This window comes from Hyla sarda, chromosome 2 (genome assembly GCF_029499605.1).
Source record: "Hyla sarda isolate aHylSar1 chromosome 2, aHylSar1.hap1, whole genome shotgun sequence".
Taxonomy (NCBI): Eukaryota; Metazoa; Chordata; class Amphibia; order Anura; family Hylidae; genus Hyla; species Hyla sarda.
The window spans coordinates 233,038,055-233,063,067 of NC_079190.1; the positions used below are offsets into that span (position 1 = coordinate 233,038,055).

The 25,013-nt window shown below is 43.4% G+C and overlaps 1 protein-coding gene across 1 annotated transcript; it reads right to left on the reverse strand.

The window, feature by feature from the left end:
* Positions 1-836: 836 nt before the first annotated feature.
* Positions 837-24,566, reverse strand: LYPLA2 (lysophospholipase 2). The gene is made up of 9 exons (XM_056556610.1): positions 24,369-24,566; positions 24,255-24,286; positions 10,315-10,380; positions 10,190-10,237; positions 10,020-10,090; positions 6,670-6,743; positions 3,735-3,836; positions 2,683-2,856; positions 837-1,602 (listed from the first exon to the last, which is right to left on the reverse strand). The coding sequence occupies exons 1-9, from the start codon at positions 24,444-24,446 to the stop codon at positions 1,552-1,554; spliced, it is 696 nt and encodes a 231-aa protein (XP_056412585.1). The 5' UTR covers positions 24,447-24,566; the 3' UTR covers positions 837-1,551.
* Positions 24,567-25,013: the final 447 nt, after the last annotated feature.

Sequence of the window (25,013 nt, forward strand, 5' to 3'; positions counted from 1 at the left end):
AAGGAGCAGGTAGCTACACAAAGCCCTTTCATTTTCTAGCAGCCCGGAGACTCGTTTGAGTGGCATTGGGGCTGCTCTGCCAGTGGGTCGTTCCTCCTGTGGGCATTGGTGTCGCTGCAGTGGTGGACGCCGCCCAGTGCTACGCCATTTTATGCTAGGGACTCACTCTTAACAGGTGCCCTTGATGTGACGAGTGGGCTTGTACCTTTTGATCAAAATGTATACTAACAACCTGTTAGTTTTGGAAATTATGCTGAGAAGCAGTTAGATCAAAATACTAAATTGTGGATGTACGGCCATGTCTGTTTTTTCTACCTGGATTCATAAATCTTTAGAACACCAGGGCAAGGGGCAGGAGATTGCAGTGGTTGGACCCCCATTATCAGATAATTATCCCTTAGCCTTTGTGTAGGAGATGAGAAGAAAAGCAGTTCCCCTTCAAGTCAGTGCTGAAAAATAATGGTGGCCAAAGAAAATATTGACACTTTGGACCCAATTCGTACATTTCCACTTTGGGGTGTACCCAATCAACATACTATAAAAAGGTTAGTGATCAGCCCACTCAGCTATCTAAAAGGTAACACTGTTTGTTTTTAAGTTTGACCACAGGTCCTCTAACATCCTTAATGTGTCAGCTGTTCAACACACACACATACACACAGTGCCATCATGCGCACTGCCTCACCACAAAGCGCCGAATTGGCAGTCCGGCAGCAGAGCAATCTAGGAAGCACCAGTGTATGTGCACTAGACATGCATACAAAGAGCACATGAAGCATAAAAAAAAAGCAAAGATGGAACACTACATCTAGATGAGGGGACCAGAGAATATATGATCTGTATCTGTAGTTATTTTATTTTATTCTCACAGGTACATCTTAAAAGTTATAACACAGTTAAGTGTTAAAAGGAAAGACAAAAAAAGGGTAGAAGGCTTTTATTGCGGGAAAAAAAAAAAAGAAGAAAAAAAAAAAAAAAAAAAAAAAAAAAAAAAGACGATAATGTTGCTTAAGTAGGTACACTGCTCTCTTCCCAGTGCATGCTGAGCCTTACACGTACACAACCTGAACTCAGAACATGGATGCAAGGCCGAAAGCATAACATCTGTCTGGAGCTGGGACAGACTGAAAATACCTTGATAGGGGGCACAGTACCAGCTGTAATGGACCTGAGCTCTGCTCCTAAAAGGACGGAGTGTTTAAGGTACATTCACATCTCAATACTCAGCTGCTCCTCTGAGGTATATGGTGGCTTCCTGCTGTTATGAGGTAAGAACCTGTAACAGCAGATGAAATGTAACACTACAAGGATCTGAAAAAGCAGCAGCAATGATAGAACCTGCCTTTCTTTTTTTGCAGGAATTATGGAATAGGTGTAGGAGCAGCAACCCCCACCCTGTACCTTAAACAACTCCAATCACATCTGGCAGGACAGATAATACTTTTATCCAGCACAGAGTGGGGGCGGGTGGGTAAGAGGACACGGGCTCAGGGAAGAAACACTGGAGGTGAGGCCGAGAGGCATTTTTTTTGCAGTGGAATCATCTGTGAGTTACACTTTTGGGATGACTTTCTCCAAGAAATCTTTCACCGCCATCATTTCCTGAAACAAAAAAAAGAAAACATGGGAAATAGAGAAAATGTTATGGGATCATCAACAAGACTCAAAGGACCAAATCATACAGACATTTGTTAGCAGTGGGACAAAACAACATCATGCATACTTAACTCACTATTGTAAGGTGGCATGCAATAAGGTGTCTGATATGGCTACACACTGTGCAACTGTGAACAGTAAGGGGGGGATAAGTCTCCCCCCTATGTGTCTGAGTTAAAGCAATACACACCACATGCTAAGGGATAGAAAAAAAAAATGTAAACACAAAACAATAAAAAAAAAAAGTGTCCTAGCATCAGCAATGTTTCTCTGCTGGCTAGGTTGCTAGAGCACAGAATCCAAGCCGATGTGCTTACAGAGCAGGTCAGCCTTCTAGCCTGTGACTTTAAACTTTGTGTGCATCCTTAGAACATATGCAGTTGAAAAAGTACATCAGAACAAAGACGGTGGCTCACTGTTCTGTTACTTCCTTTTCATGATCTTGGCTTACCCATACAGGCAACGTAGAATCACTAACGCATTGCCCCTGCACAGGGGGCATGTGAAGAGGGGAGATAACTACTATATGGTAACTCTATGGGAGCCAAACCAGGCTGTGTGTGGGCACAAGTAGGAGAGACGATTACCGTATGAAGGGGGTTTCGGGGTCAGTATAAACAGGATCTGGCATGGGGTCTATAGTAGTATTTTGGAGATCTGAAGAGTGAACTGTATCCATTTGGGGGGGGGGGGGGGGGGTCTACTAAAGCAAGCCATGTCATGTACAGTTTTTGTTTCAAATGCTACTTGAAGGCATGTCCTGGCATCCATGTGCCACTATTTCCCCCCACTTTTGGACAGAAGTCATAATGCACTACCAGCTCCATCACACAAGAGACACCAATGCGCTCCATTAAATTATACTGGGGTACACACAGATCCATCATTTTAACAGGCACACACTGATTATCGTATAGTCCCTAGAGCTTTCCAAGAAATATGGATTGTTTAAAGTGGATGACTCCTCAATCATAAGCCTGCAACAGAATACATAAACTGGGACAAGAATCCTAAAAGAGTCCTTACCTCTTGACTGGTGCTGTGCATGACTCCAGGATATGTTTTAAACTGAATCTTTGAAGGGGTCAGCAGAGATTTTAGCTTTTCTGAGGTGAGAGTTCCAAAGCGAACTGGAATCATAGGATCCGCCTCCCCATGACATTGCAAAATGGAGATGTCCTTATTTACGCCACATGCGGCCTAGCAATATTAAAAGAAAAGCCTTTACACATGGGACAGGCGATGATACACACTTCAATAAGAATCCTTGCAAATAGGTATACAGTAAAAAGGAACACTACATATTTCAACACCAAAAGAAATCATATATTCCTGATATTTGAACGCACAAATTTTGTGTTCTTACATTTCAGACTACACTGTATGTATATTTAGTTCTATGTCCGTGTGAGAATGCAAGTGTACAGAAATGCACACATTAAAGTGGAATGTCTTATGAACTACACTGCTAAACTAGACATCTCACCTTTTGAACCAGCTATAATGTACAGTTGCCATAAATGCCTGATAGGTGTGCTGGTCCCAGAGGCGGGGCTCACATCTATGTAAAGGACAGGTATCCCATAATCCATTTGGGGAGGTGACCATGAATGTGTGCCTCTCCATTCACTTCAACTGGTGTTCCAGAAACAGCTGAGCAGCTATGCCACCACATCCAGGTGGATTGGGAGACCTACGTTTTTTCATATAGGTGCAGATTCCAGGGTTTAAATGCACACCTATCAGGCATGGTTGGCATATCCTGTGGAAATACGAATACCCCTTTTAGACACTCCCTGTCACTTAATATCCACACTATTATGCAGCTCAACTCCCCATTCCCAAAACATTTTTTCGTCGATGGGGGAATAAAAAGTCAAGTCAAGTCTACTGCAGCAAATTTCCTGAAGAATCTCCCCAATGATCATCATGAAGACCTGTTACCAGTTACATGCAAATTCTGTAGCTACACAACATTTGCTGAAACTTGCTTATTATGCAGAAAAATAGAAGAAACTGGACTGACAAAGGGAAAAGTCAGTGAAAAGTAGAGTTTCCCTGGTTTATTCTAGTTTTACCTGAGGGAATGTCTTATGCAGCGGTAGCCAGCAGCTAAGTCCAACAACTCCAGCAAGTTTGTGTTGACAGGTCAGAGCAGTATACAAAGACAGGGCACCTCCCTTCATTAAAAAGAAAAAGAAAGATCTAAGAAAATTATACAGTTACAAAACCTTCTTTAACCCTTTTGAGTTTCTAGGCCTCAAGACAAGTCATATTTTCTAAACTATATTTCACAGTACCTTTAAACCCACCTTTGGCTTTGGCCAAAAGACTGAAAAAAAACTGGTGAGACCCCCAATGCTATTGTCTATGGTAAAATAAACTTATCCAGTACTGTGCTTTTTTTTGTTTTCTTAATAATGTTAATCAATGGGAAACGGACTATACTTTATTGCGCACAGCAGCATCTCTTTTTAGCATCCATTAATCTATGTTTTACAGATAAAGGTATACATTAATCGGACAGCAATAATGTGCTATTAACGTAGCCTTAGTGGTATAAGGGACAGTACATAGTTCATACAAATGCGATTTTGTATAGAAACATACCCTTTTAAACAATGGTACACTATCTACAGTTGCTAGAAGATAGGACCAAAGGGTGTCATAAGTTTGGGTTAGGTTACATTTTACATTTTGTAACCTATACATGCATATTGGGCCAATGAATGACCACTAAGCTGTATATATGTGTGAAGAATTGATGGAACCAGAATGATGGACACTCTTTAAAGAGTACCTGTCACCAAATAAAACTTTTAATATATTGTTCCTTGTGTAATTAGCAGACACTTTCCCATTCACTTGCTTTTAAAATTATCAAAATAAATACGTTTAAAATGTAATAGAAAAAATGGCCACTAGGTGGGGCTGTTCTGTCACAATTAATACAGTGAGTTTGGTCTCCTTCCGGCCTGGCAGGAGACCAAAACTCAAAGGGTTTCTCTGCACTGAGCCTCATTGAAAGCTGCACAGACTGAAAGCTGCACAGAGCTTGAGGTCTTCTATTCATCACAGCACTGTAACAATGTGAGGGTGGAAGTGGTCCCCCAGCAGGCTTTAGTGATGTCATGCCTGCTGGGAAACACCCACTTTCTTCTGCTAGGAGATTGCACTATGTGAGCAATAATAAAAAGATAAAGAGCTTTTTAAAGCTCTGAAATTTTCTTTAATGGCGAGAGGGGTGTTAGGGAACATAGCCAGAGTTAGTTTAGAAAAGTTTATTTGGTGACAGGTACTTTTTAAGCATCTGCAAGTCTATTTACACTTTTATTGGACACTTCAATAAGATTCATGTTTTATCTCTTTGTTGTTGTGATATAAGTTTTTGACTGGAAATATTAAGTTACATTTTAGCCAGTCATTATTTTAGTGATAGTTGTTCAATCTGGCTAGTGGATTCATGGTCCATTTTTTAGTGATTTTTTGTTGTTGTATTACGCAGTTATCAAGCACAAGAAGATTTAACCCAGCTCACCGGTGCCTGTCTGTACACAGATGACACTTTATAGAGGAAAGGATCAATCTAGAATAGGGCTGATCCTTTCTTCTATACCTTCAACCCCTTAAGGACCAAGGACGTACCGTTACGTCCTTGGTCCTGCTCTTCTGATATAACGCGGGGTTACACAGTAACCCCGCGTCATATCACGGCGGGCCCGCGTCATATCACGGCGGGCCCGGCGTCATATCACGGCGGGCCCGGCGTCATATCACGGCGGGCCCGGCGTCATAGTGAAGCCGGGACCCGCCTCTAATAGCGAGCAGTGCCGATCGCGGCGCTGCGCGCTATTAACCCTTTAGCCGCGCGCTCAGAGCTGAGCCGCGCGGCTAAAAGTGAAAGTTCCCGGCTAGCTCAGTCGGGCTGTTCGGGATAGCCGCGGCTAATTGCGGCATCCCGAACAGCTGACAGGACAGCGGGAGGGCCCCTACCTGCCTCCTCGCTGTCCGATCGCCGAATGACTGCTCAGTGCCTGAGATCCAGGCATGAGCAGTCATGCGGCAGAATCGTTGATCACTGGTTTCTTATGAGAAACCAGTGATCAACATAGAAGATCAGTGTGTGCAGTGTTATAGGTCCCTATGGGACCTATAACACTGCAAAAAAAAAAAGTGAAAAAAAAAAAAAAGTGAATAAAGATCATTTAACTCATCCCCTATTAAAAGTTTGAATCACCCCCATTTTCCAATAAAAAAAAAAAAAACAGTGTAAATAAAAATAAACATATATGGGATCACCGCGTGCGGAAATGTCCAAATTATAAAAATATATAATTAATTAAACCGCTCGGTCAATGGCGGGCGCGCAAAAAAAATTCCAAAGTCCAAAATAGTGCATTTTTGGTCACTTTTTATATAATTTAAAAATGAATAAAAAAGGATCAATATGTCCTATCAATGCAAAAATGGTACCGTTAAAAACTTCACATCACGGCGCAAAAAATGATACCCTCATGCCCTCATACTGCCCCATACACGGAAAAATAAAAAAGTTATAGGTGTCAGAAGATGACAATTTTAAACGTATTAATTTTCCTGCATGTAGTTATGATTTTTTCCAGAAGTACGACAAAATCAAACCTATATAAGTAGGGTATCATTTTAATCGTATGGACCTACAGAATAAAGATAAGGTGTCATTTTTACCGAAAAATGTACTACGTAGAAACGGAAGCCCCCAAAAGTTACAAAACAGCGTATTTTTTTCAATTTTGTCGCACAGTGATTTTTTTTCCCACTTCACCGTCGATTGTTGGGCAAAATGACTGACGTCATTACAAAGTAGAATTGGTGGCGCAAAAAATAAGCAATCATATGGATTTTTAGGTGCAAATTTGAAAGAGTTATGATTTTTTTAAGGCAAGGAGCAAAAAACGAAAAAATGCAAAAACGGAAAAACCCCCGGTCCTTAAGGGGTTAAGTAAACAACTGTAGTAAGTGCATAATCGTTACCTGTGAAAATCCTCCAAGGACAATCCTATTGGTTGGAATTCCATTCTTCACCTCATGTTCAATTATACTTTTAACTAGAAGGGAAAGAAAAGTAAAATAGTTACACCAATAAATTACCAGTAAAGAAAAACATAGGCACCTCTTATAGATGCTAACCTTAACCCCTGCTGGTACCAGAACATACTTTGATGGTGCAGGTAACCAAAGGTAACAACTTACACCAGAGATATATTACTTATCCACCTTAATCCATCATGTTCATTCAGGTCTTAAAAATGTGCCAATGGTCAGCAGAAAAAGGTCTAAGACAGAGGTACTCAACTACTTTTAGTAAGGGTCCGCAAATCCAGGTCTGCCATCAGGTGAAGGTGAAGCACTAAAGTTTCTCCTCGTATCTATAGCACTCAACAATTTGGTTAGAGATGGTTGGTGCATAGGAGGCTGTAAACAGTCTGGCATCCCTAAAGACAATATACAACACAAATAGAGAAACATAGCACATCCACCATTTGTAAATTGATCTACTTGCTTCTCAGCATAATTTAAAAAACTAACAGGTTGTTAGTATACATTTTGATCAAAAAGTACAAGCCTACTCGCCAAGTCAAGGCCACCTAGTCCGAGTGGGTCCCTAACCCAACACTGGCGTAGCGCCCTCTGCCTCCAAGACACCATGCCCACAGGGGGAGCAACCCAGTGGCCAGGCAGCCCCACTGCTGCCCTGGCTTTGATTCTCTCTACCCCACAAAGCATCACAGAAACAATGGCCACCACAGAGAACCACACTAGTGTGAACACCTACCGTGTGCTCCCTGCCATAGGGCTGGGAGAATGTTCGGAGGAAGGCTCTCCTACTAATTAAAAATGCCTGGGCCAAATGGGTGGAGTGCTGGCCATGGAAGGAAGGAGAGACTACAAATGTACAACAAAAATAGAGAAACATAGCCGCACATCCACCATCAAAATGTATACCAACAACCTTTTGGTTTTTGAATTTATGCTGAGAAGCAAGTAGACCAAATTACAAATTGTGGATGTGCGGCTGTCTCTTTTTCTCTTTGTGTTTTACAATTGTAGTCTCTCCCCTCTTTCATAGCCAGCACTCTGCTCCACCCATTCGGCCCAGGTGTTTTTAACCCCTTAAAGACGCAGGGCATACTTGTACGCCCTAAGTCTACTCCCTTTGTATAACGTGTGGCCACGCGTCATAGCGGGTCGGGCCCGGCCTCTAGCAACAGCTGGGACCTGTGGCTAATAGCACGCGGCTCCGAGATCAGTGCCGCGCGCTTTTAGCCATGGGTCCCAGCTGTTGCTAGAGGCCGGGCCTGACCCGCTATGACGTGTGGCCACACCTTATAGAAAGGGAGTAGACTTGGGGCGTACAGGTACGCCCTGCGTACTTAAGGGGTTAAAAATACCTGGGCCGAATGGGTGGAGCAGAGTGCTGGCTATGAAAGACGTGGCGTTCAAAGTTGATCGACACATCTAGAGTGAAAGTAAGCTGCTCCCGGCTAGCTCAGTGGGCTATTCGGGACCGCCGCGATGAAATAGCGGTGTCCCAAACAGCTGGCAGACACAAGGAGGGTCCTTACCTTCCTCCAGGCATGAGCAGTCAAGCGGCAGAATCATTGATCAATTTTATCCTATGAGATAGCAAAGCTCAATGTAAAAGAACAGTTAGTGCAGTATTATAGCCACTAGAGGGGAAGCTATAACACTGCAAAAAAATAAAAAAAAGTTAAGATCGTTTAACCCCTTCCCTAATAAAAGTTTGAATCACCCCCTTTTCCCATTAAAAAAATAAAAAAGTGTAAATAAAAACAAACATATGTGGCATAGCCGCATGCTGAAATGTCCGAATTATAAAAATAGATTGTTAATTAAACTGCACAATCAATGGCGTACGTGCAAAAAAATTCCAAAGTCCAAAATAGAATATTTTTGGTCACTTTTTATATCATGAAAAAAATGAATAAAAAGCAATCAAAAAGTCTGATCAATACAAAAATGATACTGCTAAAAACTTCAGATGACGGAGAAAAATATTAGCCCTCATACCGCCCCATAGATGGAAAAATAAGTTATAGGGGTCAGAAGATGACAATTTTAAACGTATAAATTTTCCTGCATGTAGGTATGATTTTTTCCAGAAGTACGACAAAATCAAACCTATATAAGTAGGGTATCATTTTAATCGTATGGACCTACAGAATAAAGAGAAGGTGTAATTTTTACCAAAAAATTTACTGTGTAATAACGTAAGCCCCCAAAAGTTACAAAATGGTGTTTTTTCTTCAATTTTGTCGCATAATGATTATTTTTTGGTTTCGCCATAGATTTTTGGGTAAAATGACTGATGTCATTACAAAGTAGAATTGGTGGCGCAAAAAATAAGCCATCAAATGGATTTTTAGCTGCAAATTCAAGAATTATGATTTCTTAAAGGAGGCAAAAACAAGTGTAAAAACGGAAAAACACTCAGTCCTTAAAGGGGTTATCCAGGGAAAAAAAAATGTTTTATATATCAACTGGCTCCAGAAATTTAAAACAGATTTGCAAAATACTTCTATTAAAAAAATCCTAATGCTTTCAGTACTTATGAGCTGCTGAAGTTGTTATTTTCTGTCTAAGTGCTCTCTGATCACATGTGTCTCAGGAACCACCCAGTTTAGAAGAAAATCCCCATAGGAAACTTCTACTCTGTGCAGTTCCCGAGACAAGCAGAGATGTCATCAGAGAGCACTGTTGCCAGACAGAAAAAAAAAAAAAACTCAACTTCAGCAGCTAATAATTATTGAAAGGATTAAGGCAGTTGATCTAAAAAATAAATAAAAAATAAATAAAAAAAGTTTTTTCCTGGAATACTCATTTAAGGGGTTAATCAGCAGGAGACTGCATATGGGTTTCCTTCTAACATTCTCCCAGCCCTCTGGCAGGTGTTTATACTGGTGTGGTGCTCTGTGGCGATCATTGTTACTGTGATGCTTTATCTGTGGGGTGGAGTGGCCCGGAGCCAGGGGCTTGGTCAGGCAGCAGTGGGGCTGCCTGGCCACTGGGTCATTCCCCTTGTGGGCATGGTGTCGTGGGGGCGGTGGTCACTGCCTGGCACTACGCCTTGACGTGGCGAGTGGGCTTGTACTTTTTGATCAAAATGTATACTAACAACCTGTTAGTTTTTGAATTTATGCTGAGAAGAGAGTAGATCAATATACAAATTGTGAGGCTGTGTTTCTTTTTCTCTTTGTGTTTTCCTAAAGACAATATGACTGCTTCCTGCTGTCTCCCAAGAAACTGACCAGACTGCAAGCAACAGCAATGTTTCTTTATATAAATGCATCATGTATTCTTACTGCTATCGGCAGCCTTCTTTATACCAGCCTCATCTTCAGGAGCATCTGGACTCAGACCCATTAAGTCAAACCTATGAGGAAAGAAAAGAAATTAATATATAAAAAGGATATGTTCATACTTCATATGTTTGCATAAAAAAACAAAACACATAGGACGGACACAAACTCACCATGCAGGCATCACCATCTTCATGTTCAGTGTTACAGGAATGCGAGGCCTGCATGCAGTAATGGTTAGCGTTAGGTAGTACAGGTAACATATACACCATATACACCATAACATATGAATACTTACGCATGTGGACATATGTACTTGACGTGTGGAAGTTTAATTGCAGACAGTGCCTCAGCCCAGCCATGTCTACAGAATAAGAGAGAACCATTATACGTATGGGATTGATGTTCAATTCCTTCATTGCTCTAAAGTTGACAACTATTATTTATATACTGCACTTTAAGAAATATTGCAATTTCTTGAGTAATGTGACTTCAATTGAGAGCAATTACAAACAGGGAGATTCAAGCTCGTTGCCCAGATAGGCACTAAAAGCCTAGATAAGCTTATAGTTACAAGCAATTCCCAAAACACTGCCACTTCTTGGTAAATTTGTTGCATGTAAATAGATTACAAGAATAAGAACTGCTGTACAAGAGGCAACTGATAAATTCCCCTATATATGTGTGTAACCTACTTAGAACATAAGCCACTAGTAAAATGATTGACGCCAAGTTCTGATGTACTGTGTCTGCTGCAGAAAAGGAGTTATTTTAAGTGCGGAGATGTCATAAAATAACAAAGACCTTCATGTACCTGTCCAATCCAGTGGTGATCCAGTACAGATCATGCAGTGTGGGCCCAGGTCTCTGGCTGCAGTGGTCCCATGTCAACCGCTAACAAACCGGGGTGACCATCTGAGAATCTGTGCTGAATTATTTTGGGTTTGGACAGGAGAATACATTTTTTCATGTAATTTTATGACATTTGGGTCTCTTATTGGAATGCTTTTTAAGGTAGTTAAAGGGGTACTCCCCTGGAAAACTTTTTTTTTTTTTTTTAAATCAACTGGATCCAGAAAGTTAAACAGATTTGTAAATTACTTCTATTAGAAAATCTTAATCCTTTCAGTACTTATGAGCTTCTGAAGTTAAGGTTGTTCTTTTCTGTCTAAGTGCTCTCTAATGACACATGTCTCGGGAACCGGCCAGTTTAGAAGAGGTCTGCTATGGGGATTTGTTTCTAAACTGGGTGATTCCCGAGACACGTGTCATCATAAAGCACTTAGACAGAAAAGAACAACCTTAACTTCAGAAGCTCATAAGTACTGAAAGGATTAAGATTTTTTAATGGAAGTGATTTACAAGTCTGTCACTTTCTGGAGCCAGATGATATATAAAAAAAAAAAAAAGTTTTTGTCCTGGATAACCCCTTTAACGACGCAGGACGTAAATGTACGTCCTGGTGATGTGGTACTTAACGCACCAGGACGTACATTTACGTCCTGAGCATAACCACGGGCATCGGAGCGATGCCGGCATTATGCGCGGCAGGTCCCGGCTGTGGATCACATCCAGGGACCCGCCGGTAATGGCGGACACCTGCGATCCCGCGGATGTCCGCCATTAAACCCTCAGATTCCGTGATCAATACAGATCACGGCATCTGCAGCATCGCGGTCACTTAACAGGATGATCGGATCGCCCGCAGCGCTGCCGCGGCGATCCGATCATCCTGCACGGCAGACGGAGGTCCCCTCACCTGCCTCCCGGGAGTCTTCTGCTCTGATCTGCCTTCCCGCAGACCAGAGCAGAAGATGACCGATAACCCTGATCAGTGCTGTGTCCTATACATAGCACTGAACAGGATTAGCAATAAAGTGATTGCTTTAAATAGTCCCCTATGGGGACTATAAGAGTGTAAAAATAAAAGTAAAAAAAGTTAAACAAATTTGAAAAACCCCCTCTCCCAATAAAAACGTAAATTGTCCCATTTTCCCTATTTTACCCCCAAAAAGTGTAAAAAAAAATTATTCTATATACATATTTGGTATCGCGACGTGCGTAAATATCCAAACTATTAAAATAAAATGTAAATGATCCCGTACAGTGAACGGCGAACGTAAAAAAAAAAAGTCCAAAATAGCTGCTTTTTTATAACATTTTATTCCAAAAAAAAATTAATAAAAAATGTAATAAAAGTTTTGTATAAGCAAATATGGTATTAATAAAAAGTACAGATCACGGTGCAAAAAATTAGCCCTCATACCGCTGCTTATACGGAAAAATGAAAAAGTTATAGGTCTTCAAAATAGGGGGATTTTAAACGTACTAATTTACGCAAACGTAATTTGGTTAAAAAGTTTGCGATTTTTTTTAAGCGCAACAGTAATAGAAAAGTGTATAATCATGGGTATCATTTTAATCGTATTGACCCAGAAAATAAAAAACATGTCATTTTTACCATAAATTGTACGGCGTGAAAACAAAACCTTCCAAAATTTGCAAAATTGCAGTTTTCTTTTTAATTTACCCACACAAATAGTATTTTTTGGTTGCGCCGTACATTTTATGGTAAAGTGAGTGATGGCATTACAACGGACAACTGGTCGTGCAAAAAACAAGCCCTCATACTAGTCTGTGGATGAAAATATAAAAGAGTTATGATTTTTTGAAGGGGAGGAGGAAAAAACAAGTCCTTAAGGTCCAAATGGGCACTGTCACCAACTTTATTTTTTGATATGTTGTAGTACTTATGTACTACAACATATCTCTAATATACTTTTATTATTATTTTTTTCATTAAAAAAGGTTTAATTTACATTTAAAAACAGGCCACTGAAAAAGGACTGATTTTGGAGTGGCAATCAGTCCTTTTTCAGTTAGGCTGCACTCGCTCCCTGCCTGTCAATCAGACAGGCGGGAGCGAGCGCATTGGCTCCCCGGCCACTTCTCCCGCACATCGCCGCCTCCGCCTCGTTGCCGCTGCTGTCCCTGCACGCCCGCTGCCGGACTTTGCAGTAACTGCAAGTGTAATGAGGGAACGGGGTATGCGGGGCGCGGGGTTGGGGGGGGGGGGGGGGAGGAGTGAACGGGCTAGTGCCGTAGCGGGGGGGGGGGGGGGGGAACGGGCTAGCAAAAAAAAAAAATAGGATGGTGGGAGCTACCCTTTAAGGGGTTAATCCTTCCAGTGCTTGCAATATACTCCACAGGAAGTTCTATTCTTTTTGAATTTCCTTTCTGTCTGATCAAAGTGCTCTCTGCTGACATCTCTGTCCATGTCAGGAACTGTCGGGAGCAGCATATGTTTGCTATGGGGATTTGCTCGTACTCTGGACAGTTCCTAAAATGGACAGAGGTGTCAGCAGAGAGCACTGAGGTCAGACAGAGGTAAACTCAAAAAGAAAAAGAACTTCCTGTGGAACATACAGCAGCTGATAACCCTTCCAGTACTAAAGAATTTTAAATAGAAGTAATTTACAAGTCTGTTTAAAGGAGATGTCCGGTGCTGACTATTCCTTTTCCATCCTGCCCGGGCTGCAAAAAATTTGAAAAACTTTTACTTACCTTCCTACGTTCACCCGGAGCTGCGCAACAGCTGATCGGTCGGCCGAGCTGTCTACTTTCTACTTCCCTTAGCCCCGGGACGTCACACGGCGCTTCAGCCTATCACTGGCCGAAGCGGGACATCGCTGCGGCCGGTCATAGGCTGAAGCGGCGTGTGACGTCCAGGGCTAAAGGAAGTAGGAAGCAGACAGCCCAGCCGACCGATCAGCTGTTGCGCAGCTCCGGGGGAACGTAGGAAGGTAAGTAAAAAGTTTCTCATTTTTTGCAGCCCGGGCAGGATGGAATAAGAATAGTCAGCACCAGACATCTCCTTTAACTTTCTGACACCAGAAAGGAGTACTCCAGTTTTCCAGTGGAGTACCCCTTTAACCCCTTAAGGACTCCTCGCCTTCAAAAAAATCATAACTCTTATATTTTCATCCACAGACTAGTATGAGGGTTTGTTTTTTGTGCGACCAGTTGTCCGTTACCATAAAATGTATGGCGCAACCAATAAAATACTATATGTGGGGAAATTAAAAAGAAAAACGCAATTTTGAAAGTTTTGGAAGGTTTCGTTTTCATGCTGTACAATTTACGGTAAAAATGACTTGTCCTTTATTCTTTGGGTCAATACGATTAAAATGATACCCATGATAAAACCAGGGGTGTGGAAATTTAAAAAAAATTTCATAAAAAAACTTGTCTAAGGGACTAAAGCGGAACACAATCTACTTGTCCCTCAAGAAAATCCACTTGTCCCGGTAGATAAAATAATTTCAACCAAAATAATACAATCCCCCCCACTAGACCACCAAGGATGGATATAACATCCTTTAGACACTGCTGTCAACTTAGACAGCGGTGATCTAATGGTTTAATAGCGGCCCCGGTGATCGCAGCATGCCAGGGTATTAGCGGCGGGAGAGCTGTAGCTAGCTCCTTTTACACCCGAGGCAACCACTGTGCCCCCCATCTGACCCCTATAATGCCAATTTTTCCATATACAGGGATGAAGGTAATCTTGTGTGACATGATCTGTTATTATCGGAACTTTTATTAGGAAAGGGGCTTATTCACATATATACGCACTTAAAATATTTTAATCACAATTTTTCAGTCTTGATAGGGACTTCTATATGGAGTCTTTTGATTGGAAAACACTGAGCAGCGCTGTGTTACTGGGGGGGGGGGGGGGGGGTTCTGCTTCTCCAGTTTATGTGCTGCATTTTATTTACTCTAATTTATGTGTCAGAAAATGCTGGCAGTTGCATTCAGTTACTAGATAACTACAACACCCAGCATGCCCTGATACAGCATGTTGCACTGTATAGTAGGACAGTAAGGTTAATGTGTAACATGCTGGGAGTTGTAGTTTTGGTTCGTGTCAGCTGCAGAGCCATAGGCTGTGTCAAGGAATACTGGGAATTACAGTTAGTAACAACAACTCCCAGCATGCCCTGATGCAGCCTATGGCTCTGCAGCTGACACGAACCAAAACTACAAATCCCAGCATGTGACACTTTATAGTTCTACAAATTAGGTTATGGTGCAACATGCTGGAAGTTGTAGTTTTGGTTCGGGCGTGTTTTAGTGCATCCGTGGGGCTCTTAGTCGGCGGGTGAGTATGAAGGGTGGGATTCTGCGGGTGCAATATAGTGCAATTAAATTAAAAAAATAAGCACAACTGGCAGCAGCAATTGTCAGTCCGCCCCTGTACAAAACATACATGCATGCACATATCATACATACACCGGCCACTGCCCCCTATATTATACATTACATACATCATACATACACATATACATACACATACACCGGGTCACTGTCCCCTATATTATACATTACATACATACATCATACATAGACACATCATACATACATACACCGGCCACTGCCCCCTATATCATACATAGACACATCATATATACACCCGCCGCTGCTTCCCCCCATTACATACACACACACACACACCATAAATATACACCATACATATGCACATATCATACATACACCGGCCACTGCCCCCTATATTATACATTACATACACATATACATACACATACACCGGGTCACTGTCCCCTATATTATACATTACATACATAGACACATCATACATACATACACCGACCACTCCCCCCTATATCATACATGGACACATCATACATACACCCGCCGCTGCTTCCCCCCCATTACATACACACATCACACATATACCATACACACACACACACCATAAATATACACCATACATATGCACAATACATATGCACACATCATACATACCCCCCCCCCCCCCCTAATCATACATTACATACATATACAACCACCCTTCCCGCCACCTGCATGCTCTGCCTCCTCACCTGAGCCGGTGTGAGGTGAATTCCCCAGCCCGTGCAGTCTCCTCACACACGTCCTCTCCCCGCTCTGTATTTTCCCCCGTGAATACTTGAAACCTCCCCGTGATAAATGAGGTCCTGTGTAGACAGAGCAGGGGGAAGGGAGAGGCTGTGTGTGGGGGAAGGAGGAGCTGTGTACGTCCTCATTCTCTCCGTCTTCTTGTATTATGCAGAGCTGCGCTCTCCATCCTCCGGCAGAGGGGGGGGGGGGGGGGATGAGGGGGCGTGGCCTAATCATCTCCTGCAGACGTGTGATCTCGGGCTCTGCCCTCGCTCCTGAGATCCCCTCACACCGGCTGGGGGGCTCTGAGCAGCGGCCCCCGGCTACTGAAATCAGCTGGGGGCCGCCACTGCCCCCTCCATACACTCTGAGCACCGGTGTGAGGTGCAGACTTGCATCCGCTCCTGCACTTCACACCGGCATTAAAGAAAAATAAGGGAGAAGTCTGTCTGTTCCTGCTAGCCCGATACAGGGCTAAATCTATAAAAAAAATTCACCTGCCCGGTGCCCAAAACTACTTGTCCCGGGCGTCGGGCGATAGGATTTCCACATCCCTGAATATACTTATTACTGTTGTGCTTAAAAAAAAAAAAAAAAAAAAAAAAAAAGGAAATAAAAAAAATTGCAAACTTTTTAACCAAATTAGCACATTTAAAATCCCCCTATTTTGAAGACCTATAACTTTTTCATTTTTCCGTATAAGCGGCAGTATGAGGGCTTATTTTTTTGCGCCGTGATCTGTACTTTTTATTGATACCATATTTGCATATATAAAACTTTTAATACATTTATCAAATTTTTGGGGAATAAAAGGTTATAAAAAAGCAGCAATTTTGGACTTTTTATTTACGTTCACGCCATTCACCGTACGGTATCATTAACATTATATTTTAATAGTTTGGATATTTACACACGTGACGATACCAAATATGTTTATTTTTATTTTATTTTATTTTTTTACACTTTTTGGGGGTGAAATGGGGAAAATGGGACAATTTACATTTTTTTAGGGGGAGGGGATTTTTCTAATTTTTTTACTTTTACATTTTAACCCCTTAAGGACCCAGCCAATTTTCACTGTAGGACCCGGCCATTTTTTGCACATCTGACCACTGTCACTTTAAGCATTAATAACTCTGGGATGCTTTTACCTTTCATTCTGATTCCAAGATTTTTTTTTGGTGACATATTCTACTTTATGTTAGTGGTAAAATTTTGTCGATACTTGCATCATTTCTTGGAGAAAAATTCCAAAATTTGATGAAAAAATTGAAAATTTTAGCATTTATTTAAACTTTGAAGCTCTCTGCTTATAAGGAAAATTAATATTCCATGTTTTTACTTTTGGAAGACAGAGGGCTTCAAAGTATAACAGCAATTTTCCGCTTTTTCACAAAATTTCGAAAATCTAAATTTTTCAGGGACCATTTCTGTTTTGAAGTGGATTTGAATGGCCTTCTTATTCAAAATTCCCCACAAATGACCCCATTATAAAAACTGCCCCCCCTCAAAGTATTCAAAATTACATTCAAAAGGTTTGTTAACCCTTTAGGTGTTTCACAGAAATAGCAGCAAATTGAAGGAGAAAATTCAAAATCTTCATTTTTTTTACACTCGCATGTTCTTGTAGACCCAGTTATTGAATTTTTACAAGCGGTAAAAGGAGAGAAATCTTCCTAAGATGTGTAACCCAATTTCTCTCGAGTAAGAAAATACCTCATATGTGTATGTCAAGTGTTCGGCAGGCGCAGTAGAGGGCTCAAAAGGGAAGGAGCGACAGTGGGATTTTGGAGAGTGAGTTTTTCTGAAATGGTTTTGGGGGGGGGGGGGGGGGGGGGGGCATGTCACATTTAGGAAGCCCCTATGGTGCCAGAACAGCAAAAAAAACACATGGCATACTATTTTGGAAACGACACCCCTCAAGGCACGTAACAAGGGGTCCCGTGAGCCTTAACACCCCACAGGTGTTTGACGACTTTTCGTGAAAGTTGGATGTGTAAATTATTATTTTTTTTCCCCACTAAAATGCTAGATTTCCCTCAAATTTTAAATTTTTACAAGGAGTAATAGGACAAAATGCCCCCCAAAATTTGAAACCCCATCTCTTTTGAGTATGGAAATACCCCATGTGTGGACGTCAAGTGCTCTGCTGGCGCACTACAATGCTCAGAAGAGAAGGAGCGCCATTGAGCTTTTGGGAAAAAAATTTTTGGAATGGAAGTCAGGGGCCATGTGCGTTTACAAAGCCCCCCGTGGTGCCAGAACAGTGGACCCCCCCCCACATGTGACCCTATTTTGGAAACTACACCCCTCACAGAATTTAATAAGGGGTGCAGTGAGTATTTACACCCCACTGGCGTTTGACAGATCTTTGGAACAGTGGGCTGTGCAAATGAAAAACTACATTTTTCATTTTCACGGACCACTGTTCCAAAAATCTGCCAGACCCCTGTGGGGCATAAATGCTCACTGTACCCCTTATTACATTCCGTGAAGGGTGTAGTTTCCAAAATGGGGTCACATGTGGGTATTTATTTTTTTGCGTTTATGTCAGAACCGCTGTCAAATCGGCCACCCCTGTGCAAATCACCAATTTAGGCCTCAAATGTACATGGTGCGCTCTCACTCCTGAGCCTTGTTGTGCGCCCGCAGAGCATTTTACGCCCACATATGGGGTATTTCTGTACTCAGGAGAAATTGTGTTACAAATTTGGGGGTCTTTTTTTCCTTTTAACGCTTGTGAAAATAAAAAGTATGGGGCAACACCAGCATGTTAGTGTAAAAAAAATTACACTAACAAGCTGGTGTAGCCCCCAACTTTTCCTTTTCATAAGGGGTAAAAGGAGAAAACGCCCCCCAAAATTTGTACTGCAATTTCTCTCGAGTACGGAGATACCCCATATGTGGCCCTAAACTGTTTCCTTGAAATGAGACATGGCTCTGAAGTGAGAGAGCGACATGCGCATTTGGGGACCAAATTAGGTATTGCATAGGGGTGAACATAGGGATATTCTACGCCAGAGATTCCCAAACAGGGTGCCTCCAGCTGTTGCTAGTGGCTGTCCAGAAATGGGATTGTTGTTTTGCAACAGCTGGAGGCTCCGTTTTGGAAACACTGCCGTACAATACGTTTTTAATTTTTATTGGGGGGGACAGTGTAAGGGGGTGTATATGTAGTGTTTTACCCTTTATTATGCGTTAGTGTAGTGTTTTTAGGGTACGTTCACACTGGTGTGTTACAGCGAGTTTCCCGCTAGGAGTTTGCCGCAGCCCAAACTTGAAGCAAGAAACTTACTGTAAACCTGCCCGTGTGAATGTACCCTGTACGTTCACCTGGGGGGGGGCAAACCTCCCGCTGTTTCAAAACTACAACTCCCAGCATGTACTGACAGACCGTGCATGCTGGGAGTTGTAGTTTTGCAACAGCTGGAGGCACACTGGTTGGAAAACCTTCAGTTAGGTTCTGTTATCTAACTCAGTATTTTCCAACCAGTGTGCCTCCAGCTGTTGCAAACCTACAACTCCCAGCATGTACTGATCACCAAAGGGCATGCTGGGAGATATAGTTATGCAACAGCTGGAGGTACACAACTACAACTCCCAGCATGCCGAGACAGCTGTTTGGGCATGCTGGGATTTGCAGTTTTGCAACATCTGGAGGGCTATAGTTTTAGAGACCACTGCAAAGTGATCTCCAAACTGTGACCCTCCAGATGTTGCAAAACTACAAATCCCAGCATGCCTGGACAGCAAACAGCTGTTTGGGCATGTTAGGAGTTGTAGTTTTGCAAGATCTGGAGGGATACAGTTTAGAGACCACTAGATAGTGGTCTCAAATTGTAGCCCTCCAGCTGTTGCGAAACTACATATTCCAGCATGCCCAAACAGCTGACTGGGGATGCTGGGAGTTGTAGTTTTGCAACATCTGGAGGGCTACAGTTAGAGACCACTATCTAGTTCCGATGACCCCCCTGGGCCTTTGCACGGGATGCCTGCTGAATGATTTCAGCAGGCATCCCGGTCCGATCCCCGCTCAGTGCGTGGCGGGGGCCGGAATTCTCCATGACGTACGCGTACGTCATGGGTCCTTAAGTACCAGGGTGTCATGACTTACGCGTACGTCAAGGGTCCTTAAGGGGTTAATAGCCTCCATATGGGACTATTTATAGCAAGCATTCGATTTCTAATACTGTTTTAGGGCATAGCACTGATCAGTGTTATCGGCTATCTTATGCTCTGGTCTTCTCGATCTCAGACCAGAGCAGAAGACCCGTGGAAGGCAGCGGAGGCAGGTGAGGGGACCTCCGTCTGCCGTTCTGGATGATCGGATCACCGCGCAGATGCTGTAATCTTGATCACGGTATCTGAGGAGTTAATGGCAGACATCTGCACGATCGCGGATGTGGGCCATTACCGGTGGGTCCCTGGCTGTTATCAGCAGCCGGGACCTGCCGCGCATGACTCGAGCATGGCTCCGATGCTCGCGGTCATGTATAGGATGTAAATGTATGTCCTGGTGCGTTAAATACCACCGCACCAGGACGTACATTTATGTCCTGCGTCGTTAGGGGGTTAATACTGGAAACGTGTATTTTACAGTGTTGTGTGGACGAGCTGTTGCGACAAGTAGAGATGCGAAGCATAGCGGAACGCAGGCCCCACCTCTATTGACATAAAAATGGTATTCCAGTCCTATAGTGCCATGTGCTCATTTACACCTCTGTTGTCCTGGCGACAGCATCGCTTAAAAGGTAATCTCATCGGTATTACTTGCACTAACTTGTTACAGGCTTGTAGTGTGGGTGACACAGATGGCAATGATACTTTTCAATTCCTGCTCCGTTCCTCTGTTCTGCTGCAACCCTAGTACTGGGAAACATGCACAGGGGGTTATTCCCATGCCCACCAGTGCACGGGGACATCTACCTAGTAACTCCTCCTCCCCTGCAGAATGGAGCTCCACTCTGCATAGGCTCAGCACAAAGGAGGAGTTACGGGCTAGGGAACAACCCAATTGCACAAAGAAACTAGTCTAGATCTGGGGATTTTGGGCCATATCCTGGGAACAGCACCACATAGAAACAAAAAGGTAAAGACAAGTGTAATCTGCATCACCTACAATATTAGGCTAGTATGGGTGACAGTTTCCCTTTAGGGTCTATTCACATGTACAGTATTCTGTGCAGATTTGATGCGCAGGATTTCAACCTGTCATTTAGATTACATAGAAATCTGCAGCAGAAAATTCTGTGCATCAAATCTGCTCAGAATACTGTACGTGTGAATAGACCATTAAAGGGGTACTCCAGTGGAAAACTATTTTTTTCATATCAACTGGCTCCAGAAAGTTAAACAGATTTGTAAATCACGTCTATTAAAAAATCTTAATCATTCTAGTACTTTTCAGCTGCTGTATAATACAGAGGAAGTTATTTTCTGTCTGTCCACAGTGCTCTCTGCTGACACCTATGTCCATGTGAGGAACTGTCCAGAGTAGGAGAAAATCCCCATAGCAAACATATGTCTGTCTGGAACTGCCCAGAGCAGCATATGTTTGCTATGGGGATTTTCTCCTGCTCTGGACAGTTCCTCACATGGACATAGGTGTCAGCAGAGAGCAGACAGACAGAAAATAACTTCCTCTGTAGTATACAGCAGCTGATAAGTACTGGAAGGAATAAGATTTTTTAATAGAAGTCATTTACAAATCTGTTTAACTTTCTGGAGCCAGTTAATATGAAAATGTTTTTTCCACCAGAGTACCCCTTTAAGGGTATATTCACATAGTGTTGGGCGGTATGACCAAAAATGTATATCACGGTATTTTTCAAAACTATAGCAGTTTCACTGTGTTTAACGGCATTTTTAATTTTTTTTTTAAATGTGAATTTTTAATTTCATTTTTAAAATGGGAAAAGGGTGTGATTCTTACTTTTATTAGGGGAAGGGTTAAATGATCTTTATCAACTTTTTTTCCCCCCACTTTCTTTTGTAATGTTATGGCTCCCATAGGTGGCTATAACACTGCACACTAGAGCTGGGCGGTATACCGGTTCATACCAAATACCGAAATTTTTGTGCTGCACGATATGAATTTTAACCCATACCGCAATACCGGTTTGGCCCCTCCCCCTCGGGAATGAATGAATGAATCAGCCCAGCGCTGCACTGTCCCCACATCGGGGAACTACTCACATGTCATCCGCAAGCGCTGCCCTCCTCGTCCTTTTGTTTGTTGCGTCCGACGGCGCTGACACTCTATACCAGTGGTCTGCAACCTGCGGACCTCCAGATGTTGCAAAACTACAACTCTCAGCATGCCCTGACAGCCAACGGGTGTCGTAGTTTTGCAACATCTGGAGGTCCGCAGGTTGGAGACCACTGCTCTATACTGAGGGGTATCCCTATGCCCGGGCTGCAAAAAAATTAACAAAATAAACTTTAACTCACCTCCCGTTGGTCCGGTACCGGCCTCACCTGCTTTTTGGGGATGGGAACGTTTGACAGCCGTCAGCCTATCACCGGCCGCAGCGATGTTCCGCCTTGGGCCAGTGATAGGCTGAGAACACTGTCATGTAAGAAGCCGGCCAGAGCTCCTTACATGACAGTGGGCTCAGCCTATCCCTGGCCGGGGCAGGACATCGCTGCAGCCAGTGACGGGCTGAAGGCTGTCCGATGTTCCCATCCCCAGCGTAAGGCCGACGTCAGAACATGCGTAGTTTATTTTGTTTACCTTTTGCAGCCCGGGCATAAGAATACCGCACAGTATAGAGTGTCAGCACCGGCGGCCGCAACGCACAGGACAAGGAGGGCAGTGCTTGCGGGTGACATGTGAGTATATACCCCAATGGGGGCAGCTCTGGGCTGATAATTTGAGGGGGGTGGGGGAGGGGAGGAGATACCGTTATATACCGTGGAACCGCTAAAAGTTACAAAAATACCACGATACACACATTTGGTCATACCGCCCAGCCCTACTGCACACACTGATCTTTTACATTGATCATTGTTATCCCATAGGATAACATTGATCAATGATTCTGCCGCTTGACTGCTCATGCATGGATCTCAGGCACTGAGCAGTCATTCAGCGATTGGACATGCAGGAGGAAGGTAGGGTCCCTCCTCGTGTCCTCCAGCTGTTCGGAATGCCGCGATTTCGCAGCAGCAGTCCCGAACAGCCCACTGAGCTAACCGGCACTGATTAGCTTTCACTTTAGATGCAGCGATAAACTTTAAACGGCGCGTCTAAAAAGGTTAATAGCGCACAGCACCGCGATCGGTGTTGAGTGCCATTAGCCACAGGTCCCGGCCTTTGCTAGGTGCCGGGCCCAACCCGCTATGAGGCGGGCCCACAGCGTGGCCCCGCATTATAGGAAGGTGGCGGGCGGAGGGCGTACAGGTACACCCTCCATCCCCAATAGGGTATACACTCACCAGAATTGCGGTATATGAAAAATTCATATCATTAAAAAATAAATAAAATGAAAAATAAAAAAACAACACACACACACACACACACACACCGGTATTTGGTATGAAGCGGTATACTGCCCATAACTATGTTCACATATACAGTAACTGCTGCATATCTGAAAGGGGAAGCAAAATCAGCTGCAGAAAATATGCAGGATACTGTACATGTGAACAAACGCTATAGATGTTCCTAGGACCTTAATATTTCTGGCCTTTCCTTAGTATAGTCTGATCACTGGGGGTCCGATGCCCAGCACCCCCTGATCAGCTGACTGAAGGTAGATGTGGTGCTCACGAAAGTGCTGTAGTCTCTACTACTTTACCGATACAGATCTGTACATTGGGTAGTGAGGTGAATGAATGGGATGGGCTGCAATATATAGATGGAGCTGTGATGGTAAGAGAGGAAAAGATCACAGGTCATCATGGAGGGGTACACGGTGAGATCTATCAATAAATATCAGTGGGCAGGGAGAAGCCACCTGAGAACCCACTAATGAAGTGTTTCCCAACCAGGGTGCCTCCAGCTGTTGCAAAACTACAACTACCAGCGTGCCCGGACAGCCGAAGGCTGTCCGGGCATGCTGGGAGTTGTAGTTTTGCAACAGCTGGAGGCACCCTGGTTGGGAATCACCGCTCTAATGACTGGTGGTTCAGGTAGCATGACAGGATCCCTTTACAGAAGAGGACAGGCCATCCATAAAGGAGTCCCCTGTAAGTATCGGCCAGGCTGGCTGACATTGCGGCCCTCCCCCCCCTCTCCCATCCTGAAAGATCCACCCTCCAGGGAGGTGAGGTGCTGGACAATAGACAACTTACCCGGTGTCCCCCAGACCATGCAGGAAGATTACCTGTGGACGACAGAGACACACACGTTAGACATTGTATAACACACACTCATACACCACAATGCCGGAGTAGTAACGTGCTCACCGCTGCGGTCTCTCGCTCCCCTCCGGGTACGGTCACAGCGTCGGTGAGTAGCGGCACAGACATGTTGTTTCCGCACATGCACCGGAGTGATGTCACACACCGCCCCGGTGACCTCCGACCTCCCGATAACAAACAATGAGCCGCAGCCGCTAAGCGGATCTAACCTCCGGCGCATGTCACGTGCTCGCGCCTCTCCCCGAACGTCACGACCTCACGCTATAAATTAGGCGGCCATCTTACTTGTGGCGGAAGTGACCTGAACAGGATGAAATTGAGCCATTTCATGTCACATTCTTCCGTTTGCTATGACAGGGGAATCCATTCTACCTAGCTTAGGGTTCAGCTGCAGTGCTGACTAGATGTGGAGGCTACAAAAGTATTGACTCTATCAGAGGTCAGAGTTCACAAAGTGACCCACACAGCAGGGGCGAAGAAAAGGGTGTGTGTAACTAATGTCCCCAAATAGTACCACAATATATAGTAGAAAAGAAGTCGAGCGCAATCTCGGATGAACACAATTTAATAATGTCACTTCCTAGCCCCTGGATAATGCAAAAAAGTGTGAAAATCTCAAACATGTTCAAATGCCAGCCCATAACTGGAGTACATTTCCACAAAAATGATTTTATTTTTCAGCAAGCTGTT